This window comes from Brassica oleracea, unplaced genomic scaffold (genome assembly GCF_000695525.1).
Source record: "Brassica oleracea var. oleracea cultivar TO1000 unplaced genomic scaffold, BOL UnpScaffold00852, whole genome shotgun sequence".
NCBI lineage: Eukaryota > Viridiplantae > Streptophyta > Magnoliopsida > Brassicales > Brassicaceae > Brassica > Brassica oleracea.
In genome coordinates this window covers 24,681-33,930 of record NW_013617480.1, presented here as the reverse complement: position 1 = coordinate 33,930, position 9,250 = coordinate 24,681, and the positions used below count along the sequence as shown (strand labels likewise).

Below are 9,250 nucleotides of genomic sequence, written 5' to 3'. Positions count from 1 at the left end.
AATTAATCTTTCGCTAATAAATCAGCTGTAATTAGGATGAAAAATCTTAAGTCAGCCATATCGTCAAATAAATCAGCCGTCAAACAAATGATATTCTAGTAATTAATCTTTCGCTAATAAGTCAGCCGTAAATAAGCTGAGTTTACTATTAATCCATCCAACGACAGCTGATTACATATAACTCAGCCGTAACAACATCTCATAAGTCGGCCGTAAATTCAATAACTCAGCCAGTCGATGTTCATTAACTCAGCTGTGGAAACATAACTCAGCCGTGTCTTAACTACAACTCAGCCAAATTTTACAGAAATCAAACCGCCGATGTATAAGTCAGCCGTAACTTGTGTACGTAAGTCAGCCGTTATCCCATAAATCAGCCAGATTTCTGTAAATCAGCCGTAACTAACGGCTGATTTATGTTCTTAAGTCAGCCGCGTTGTTTAATTCAGCCGCAACGTAGCAATAACTCAGCCGTAACGACGTATATAGCTCTTTACGACCGACTTAATGAAAACACAGAACCGAATCCTACGTGGCGCCGGGTTTTTGATTACGTGACATTAAAAAGTAATGGCATTTTTGTAAATACATTTTTTCTCATAATATAAAAAAAGGGCACGCTTGGTATTTAAAAAATACCAGTAATAAAAAAAAATTTTGTATGGTTCTAATCAATTGTCCTAAAATATTGTATATTTGAGTAAACTTCCCTTCTTTTTTTTGGACAACATAATCTTCTTAAGCTTTTATTTGATTTTTCCCAAAAAAGTTTATAGTGCCGTTCAATAGAACTTTTGATTGATATCTTGCATGGCTGGTTACGTACTAGAAGATGGATGATGAATTGAAATATAACACAATATTTCTCCAAAGAGGTAACAGCTTTGGCTTTGGCAATATAGATAGAATGGTGATTTTGATCAATCAGTGTTTTCGCCCATTCTTGAAAACATGTAAGTCTCCATCTATAGTTTGATTTCATTAAGATCTGATAACACAATTGTGATACATTTATATTAGTATTCTTGGTTGCATTCTTATTGTGCCTCTCATACACATTGTGAGCCATTATTTGAGACGTCCTCTTTATGTCGGCGTTACTTAGCTGTGAACTCTATTAACATCTGAATCAGAGAAGATGAAGATAGAGAAACAAGATTGAGCTCAGATGATGAATCGAGGAAGAAGATGAAAATAGAAGTTTGTTATTCATCATAATTAGAAATGTACATGTATGTTCAGTATATATATATACAGTTAAGCTAAAGGAACCTTAACCAATACAAACCAGTTACTAAACCGGGATTCATACTAATACGCCCCCCTCAAGTCTTTATCATTGGAGCCTGTGGAAGATAAAGACTTGACAAGGATAAACGAGAGAGGAAAGAGTTGAAAGGACCCGGATGCAGAGGTTTGGTGAGAATATCCGCAAGCTGATTGCCAGTAGACATGAAAGGTCTTCAACTTGCCGGCCTTGAGCTGATCACGAACAGTATGACAATCGATCTCAATATGCTTAGTACGTTTGTGAAACACCGGGTTGTTGGCAATATGAAGCGCTGACTTGATGTCACAATACAACTTAGCTGGACCCGTGACTGAGACATGAAGATCACGGAGCAACTGTTGAAGCCAAATCAACTCACATGTTGCCAAAGCAAGACTGCGATACTCAGCTTCTGTACTACTTCGATTTACCACAGCCTGTTTCTTTGACTTCCAAGATATCAACGAAGAGCCAAGATAAACACAAAAGCCAGTTATGGAGCGACGAGTCTCCTTGCAAGTAGCACAGTCAGCATCAGCAAATGTGTTTAAACATAGCTCAGAAGAAGTTGAATACATCAAACCTTGTCCCGGGTTGTTTTTGAGATACCGCAGGACTTTATGAGCTGCTTGTAAATGTACATCAGTCGGAGCAGATAAGAACTGGCTCAGCTGATGAACCGCAAATGTTATATTAGGTCTCGTGATGGTGATATACAAGAGACGACCAATAAGTTCTCGATAGACCTTAGCATCAACAAGTGGTTTGCCTAAATCCTTTGTAAGATGCAGAGTAGGGTCCATTGGTATAGAACTTGGCTTACAGCCTAGAAGACCAGAATCTTCCAACAAATTCAACGTATACTTCCGTTGACAAACAGAGATACCCTCACTAGATCGTGCTATCTCAAGACCAAGGAAGAAACGAGCTGGACCAAGATCTTTTATCTTGAATTCAGACCGAAGAAGAGCTTGTAAGGAAGCCACTGCAGCTTGATCATTGCTAGCGATCAGAATATCATCCACATAAACCAACACGGCAACAAAAGAGGATGATGTATGCTTTACAAATAGCGTGTTGTCTGCAGGGGATTGAATGTAGTTAGCACCCAATAAGACTGAAGAGAAACGCTTATACCACTGGCGAGAGGCTTGTTTCAGGCCATATAGAGACTTCTTGAGACGGCAAACAGGATTTGGAGGAAGTTCTACACCAGCAGGAGGAGTATAACCCTGAGGTAAGCGCATATATATCTCTTTATCAAGATCTCCATGAAAAAAAGCATTTTAAACATCCATCTGATTCAAGCTCCAGCCATTGATCGCAGCAAGGCTCAGAAGAAGCTTGACACTTGTTAACTTTGCTACAGGTGAGAAAGTATCAAGATAATCAATACCCTCTTGTTGAGTAAATCCCTGAGCCACCAGACGACCCTTATTACGCTCCACCGTCCCATCAGCATTATACTTGATGGTAAAGATCCATCTACAACCCACCACATTCTTACCAACAGGTAAAGAAACAATATCCCATGTTCTGTTTTGCTCCATAGCCTCAAGTTCCATATTCACAGTTTTTTTCCACTTATCAGATTTCATGGCCTGTTGGAATGTTTTAGGTTCTGTTTCCATCTAATAAGAATGGACAGCAGCTTGAAAAACAGGATTGAAATGGTCATAAGAGACCACAGATGATAAGGGATATGGTGTTTTGAAAGATGGTGGAAATGAAGGGGAAGAAATAGAGGAAAAAGGAATAAGGCAACAAAGATGTGGGGGTAAAGTAGAAGAAGGACGAGATAAACGAGTAGAAAGAGGAGTAGCAGAAGAAATAGAAGCACAATGATACTAAGACAGATAAGTGGGAGCTTTAGTAGTTCGTTTTGGCCTAGATACATTCTCAGGTTCTATACGAACATCTTCTACTGCAGTCCTATCAGTGTTAGAATTGTCATGAGTGTGTGAACGTGTAGGATTAGGCACGGAAGTAGAACAATCACCATCAGTCATTACAGGCATTGACTCTACAAAGTGTAAAGGTGCGGGCATTGGTAAGATTGTATTAGGAAACATATCAACAGACTTTGATAAGAGTTCAGATGTTTTAAAAGGAAATATTTTCTCATGGAATACTATATTACAAGAAATCTGAACAACATGAGACTCTAAATCTAGAACTTTATATCCTTTATATCCAGATGGATAACCAAGAAACACACAAGGTACTGCACGAGGTGAAAATTTTGTTCTATCTTTAGCATGAGTAGAAGCAAAACACAAACAACCAAAGTTTCTTAACAAAGAATAATCTGGAACTGTACTGAGTAATTTTTCAAAAGGAGATTTGTTATCTATTAAGGGAGAAGGCATGCAATTTATTAAGAACACTGCAGTCATCACACAATCACTCCAATACTCTAATGGCACATTTGATTGGAATAGCAAAGAGCGAGCTACATTTAACAAGTGTTGGTGTTTTCTCTCAACCACTGAATTTTGTTGAGGAGTATATGCACATGAAAAGTAGTGAAACATACCAAGTTCTTTAATGAGATCAGTAAAGGCTAATTCAGGTGCATTATCAGTTCTGATTGCTTTGACTTTCATGTTATACTGAGTTGATATGTGTTTAAGAAACAGTGGAAAAATAACTGAAACCTCTACTTTATTCTTTAACATATAGATCCATGTTACTTTAGTACAATCATCCACCAATGTAAGGAAATATCTATAACCTTCAACATATTGAACACTAAAAGGACCCCATATGTCTAAATGAACCTAATCAAAAAGAGACTGTGAAAGCTTATTATGAGAAACATACGCAAGACGTCGTCGCTTTGATAATGGACATATAGTGCAGGGAGCATGATCAGACGCTACATGTGTATATGCTGGTAAATGTGAAGATAGTTTTTGCAGGACAGTAAGGATGCCCCAAACGTTGATGCCACAAGTTGCTATCAGCTGATACAGAACCACAGAACACAGCACTGCCAGACGATGCATTACTAGTAGTATCAAGAATGTAAAGATTGTTGTATAAGCTACCCTTCCCAATCATCAAGCCCCGAGAAAGTTCCTGGATTAAGCAACCATTAGGAAAGAAATGAGCAGCATAAACCAATGTTTTTATTAGACTACTCACGCTTATCAAGTTGAATTGAAAATCAGGAACAAGCAACACATCATAGAGTATCAAAGAATCACTAATCTTAATTGTGCCAGTGTGTGTAATGGGAACTTTAACACCATTAGGAAGAGTTACTGTAAAAGAAGACACATGTGTAAAACTATCAAACATAGCTAGATCAGAACAAACATGACTAGAAGCTCCACTATCTATTATCCAAGCATCATGTGGAAGTATTGAAGGTAAAGTGGAAAGGCAATGATTTTGATATAAAAGGTTCTGATTTTGAAATGTAAGATTGATAGAAGGAAAGGGTATTGTACCGGACGATGAATGAGAATCCATTAGACCATGTTCTGTAATCGTAGCTTGTGGAATTGAAGACGTTGAGGAAAGAACTTGAGGCTCTGAAACTCGAACATGAGCATTGAACTGAGAGATCAAACTCTGTATCTGGGGTGAAGCTCTGCAGATGTAGATCCATGCCACCACTAGTCAACCGAGGAGTAACTGGTGGTAAAGAGTATTGGCGTGAATCTTGATCAGCACACACATTCGAAACTGCATTAGACACCTGAGAAGAAGCCGGAACCAAACTCTGATTCTGATATTTCAGCTGAGACTGCACATTCTTGGACTGAGACACATTCTTGTTATGATAAGAACCATATGCTCTATAACCAGGAGGGTAGCCGTGTAGCTTGAAACACTTTTGAATAGTATGGCCAGCCTTACCACAATGTGTGCACATAGGTCGTTGTGCAGCCCTTCCAGCATTAAATGCTGCAGCATAAGCCATTTCATCAACACCCGAAGCTTGTGGAACTGTAGACAATAGAACTACTGCTTGAAAAGCCACATTATCAACCGCAGTAACTGGTCAAATAGACCTCTGACGTTCATCCTAAGTAACGATGTTGAACGCCTCTTCAATGGTTGGAATGGGTTTAAGCATGAGTATGTGACGCCGAGTGTGCTCATATGATTCATTCAACCCCATGAGGAATTTAGTCATTCGACTACATTGCTGTAGCTTCTCCCACAACGCAGCTGCATCACATTCACATTTGCCAAAAGTACATATCGGTAACTCCACAAAATTTTGATGTTCTTCCCAAAGAGCAACCAGCTCTGTATAATAGGTAGAAACATCCATGGAACCTTGCTCAATCTTACTCAAACGCTGCTCAATATCAAAGACACAAGGAGCATCATCTTGCTTGAAATGAGAAAGCAAATTGTTCCAAATCCCTTCTGCCGTGGAGATAAAAAGCAAACTCTGAGCAATCTTCTTTGACACAGATTTCATCAACCACATCGCCACAATGTCGTTACAACGAGACCAATCACCATAATCACGATGCATATGAGATGGTTTAGATATAGTACCATCGATGAAGCCAAGCTTGTTACGAACGTTCAAAGCCATACGAACAGAACGCCTCCAAGAGTTAAAATCCGCAGCTGTTGTCACTCGATCAGTTACCAGAACCAAGCCAGCATGATCATTATGATGAAGATAGTACGGATTCTCATAAAGATCGGAAACAGAACGAGTCGAATCTTGATTCGTAGCCATGACGAAAGTTCGCAAGAAATCGATTACTGAGATGACGAATCGAGATGAACAAGCACGAACAAGACGCAAAAAATCAATCGAACGAGGAGATCGCAAATCGTAACGATGAAAACACAGAACAATCGCGAAAGAGAAAGTAGAGGGAGACTCATGAGGAAAACGAAATCACAGCTCAACGAACAAAGCGGAAGATGAGTGTAGTGTGCTCTGATCCCATATTAACATCTGAATCAGAGAAGATGAAGATAGAGAAACAAGATTGAGCTCAGATGATGAATCGAGGAAGAAGATGAAAATAGAAGTTTGTTATTCATCATAATTAGAAATGTACATGTATGTTCAGTATATATATGTACGGTTAAGCTAAAGGAACCTTAACCAATACAAACCAGTTACTAAACCGGGATTCATACTAATAAACTCTACGTTGCTTAAACTTACTAGGTATTATGCACTAGTTACCATTCTTATTTGACTTGAAAGAACTAGATAACAAGAATAAACATCTCAGTTTGGTTCAACCTTTTGAATAATTGACTTATCATCATCTATAGCTTTTTTGTGTCTTTCTCAATTATTTCGTACGAAGTTTTGACTTGTGATAAACACTCGAAGAATGTAACCCAGGATTCTTTAAAAAAAAAGAAACACACAAAACAAATACTACACTTGTCTCACCTAAAATGCTTAAAGAAGCTTAACATTCTCAACATAGTTCAGATAGATGTTGAATCTCTTACCATGAAAAGCATCCAGTCCTTGGATTCCAACTTTTGTGATCGTCATATATTAATAAATATATTTTTAGAGAATACAAAATATAAATAATAATAGTATATATATTATTACATTTTCTGAATTATTTTTTGCTAATTCTGTATTCTCTAAAAATAGAGAATAATAAAAGTTACTGTCATTTTAATTCAAACCAAAAATATTTATTAAAAATAACAATGTGATCTCAGAATTATTTTCGTTGTTTGTTTCTCTATAATATCATTTTTATAATGATTTTAAATGCTTCATAAAATTCTATAAAATAATTTTTCTTATAACTTCCCGTGTCTTACGGGCAGGCCAACCCTAGTATTATATACATCAGTGATAGGTACACTTTATTCTGGATTCTATGTTTCACGGTGGTGTATATTAGGAAACAGGACAAAGATCAATTCCTTTGTGATAAAAAAGATTTTTAACGTTAAAACCTCTCAACTAAGTTTGTTTTGGGTAAACCCCAAACTAAGTATTTAACGTAAAAGTCTCCGAATTAAACTCTATCAGGTCATAATTACCATTACTACCGGTAAATCTTTAATTTAGGGGTTTCTACATTAAGTAAACATAATTGAAGAATTTTACCATTAAAATCTAAAAATAAAAAAAAATAAAAATTTTATAATATTATCTAAAAATTAGTAACTTAAATTTTCAAAATTAACATTTTTAATTTTTTTTTTGTAAATATATGAGTTTGATGTGTTTTTAACATCAACATTATATATGTATAAATTAAAAATGTAAAAACTGAAAAAATATAACAAAAATTATATAAAGAATTTAGACGCAGTAAGACTTTCTTCCCTACTAACTTCCGGATCAGACATATTCCAAGAGCACAAAATACTATGGCGGACAAGCTTGCAAGTGGTGCGAGGAGTTCTCCTTCAGCTATGTTATATGTCGATTCAATACTTTCGGTTTGGCTTTCTGAATCGCGCGGTTCAGTTACTTAGTTATCGCTTATGTTGTCAAAAAAAAGTTACTAATTTTTAAATAATATTATAAAATTTTGATTTTTTTTTAAAAAATTTTAAAGGTAAAACCCCTTAACTTGTTTACTTAATGTAGAAACCCCTAAATTAAAGATTTACCGGTAGTAATGGTAATTATGACCTGATAGAGTTTAATTCATTAAATAACGTTAGTTTGAGGGTTTTTTATTGAATACTTAGTTTGAGGATTTTTACCCAAAACAAACTTAGTTGAGGGGTTTTAATGTTAAAAATTTTGATAAAAAAGAGAAACAATAAACATATGTATTAAAGTATTTGTCGTGGACAAGCGTGGACTATTAAATCACTTGGATCTACTTTTCGTAAATGCTCAAATCCGCATGTGCTTCCTTGTAACGTTGCGTGAGGTACGTTGAACATTTGATCGCGGGATATCTATTCATTAAACACAACCACAATCATCTTCAAGATATTATATTTGTTTGATGGTCTTAATGTAACAAGGTAAAGAGCTAACGCCTTACTTGGGAAGGTTGTTTTCGGACTGGCAGGTAGGAAGACACTCCACTATACATTCGTGACTTGGTTCCAAGAAAAATGGTATCTGCGATAAGAAAACTTTAGGTATATACAGTTTCGGTGTAATATAACTTTTAAATATGAACATGTTAAATTGTAGAGAAATAGTAACAACGTTCTAGGCTTCTAGCATATGGCTAAAACTTAGTCCACAATAACCGCATCGGTCACAAAAATCAACTGTAAAGGTATATGTGGATGTGGATTTGCAAGAGACTTACGGAATATCGTTCGTGACCATTCCCAATAACCCGATGCAATGTGGATCTACACGATAAAAACATTAGGAAAAAAAATATAATGAGGAAAAATTCTACTTGCAAATAACAATGCAGGTTAAATGAAGAAACATGTGCAAAAAGTCTTAGAAAAACTAAGCTCAAACAAAATGTAACTACTTGAGTAAGCAGTTGCTCCAACGCTCCAGCAAATCACCGATATTAACAATGTAGGCTCTGTACACAAAAATAAAACAATAAAGTCTATGAAAACTAAACAATTATTCAATATAACTACAACCATAGGAGTCAGTATAGCACCTATATGAGAAATTCTTGGGTTCACCCCCTAGGGTGAACCTCTAGATTCACCAACCAATAGTGTTTGAGTATTTGAGTATTTGATATCTTTTAAAAAAAAAAACAAAATTGAATTTCCAAATAAGATTATATTTTTAAAATAAAACAATAAAAATACATAAAAATAGTTACAAAAAATAAATAAATAAATATTGATAAACTTTTAGCAAAATACTAAATCCTATACCCTAAATCCTAAACTCCAAACCCTAAATTATAAACCTTAAATCTTGGATAAACCGTAAACCATTAGAAAATTTTAAACCCTAAATCATACATTAAAAACTAAATCTTAATAACACTAAACCCTAAACCCTAATCACTAAACCCTTAACCCTTGGATAAACCCTGAACCCTTGGATAAATCATAAACTTA

At 35.8% G+C, this 9,250-nt stretch overlaps 3 protein-coding genes across 3 annotated transcripts in view; all 3 read right to left on the bottom strand.

Moving 5' to 3' along the window:
- Positions 1-4,267: 4,267 nt before the first annotated feature.
- LOC106320224 lies at positions 4,268-5,348 on the bottom strand. The gene is made up of 2 exons (XM_013758592.1): positions 4,726-5,348; positions 4,268-4,351 (listed from the first exon to the last, which is right to left on the bottom strand). Exons 1-2 carry the CDS (start codon positions 5,199-5,201, stop codon positions 4,333-4,335), a joined length of 495 nt encoding a protein of 164 aa, XP_013614046.1. The 5' UTR covers positions 5,202-5,348; the 3' UTR covers positions 4,268-4,332.
- LOC106320218 lies at positions 5,307-5,981 on the bottom strand. Its single transcript, XM_013758587.1, has one exon. The coding sequence runs from the start codon at positions 5,979-5,981 to the stop codon at positions 5,307-5,309; it is 675 nt and encodes a 224-aa protein (XP_013614041.1).
- A 2,064-nt stretch (positions 5,982-8,045) lies between these two features.
- LOC106320223 (1-aminocyclopropane-1-carboxylate oxidase-like) overlaps positions 8,046-9,250 on the bottom strand; it is a 4,003-nt gene continuing 2,798 nt past the window's right edge. Inside the window, exons 7-10 of the mRNA XM_013758591.1 lie at positions 8,695-8,751; positions 8,518-8,563; positions 8,242-8,321; positions 8,046-8,152 (exon numbers count right to left, since the gene is read on the bottom strand). Coding sequence (XP_013614045.1) covers positions 8,071-8,152; positions 8,242-8,321; positions 8,518-8,563; positions 8,695-8,751 — 265 coding nt within the window. The 3' untranslated portion in view covers positions 8,046-8,070. The remainder of the gene's footprint in view (positions 8,153-8,241; positions 8,322-8,517; positions 8,564-8,694; positions 8,752-9,250) is intronic.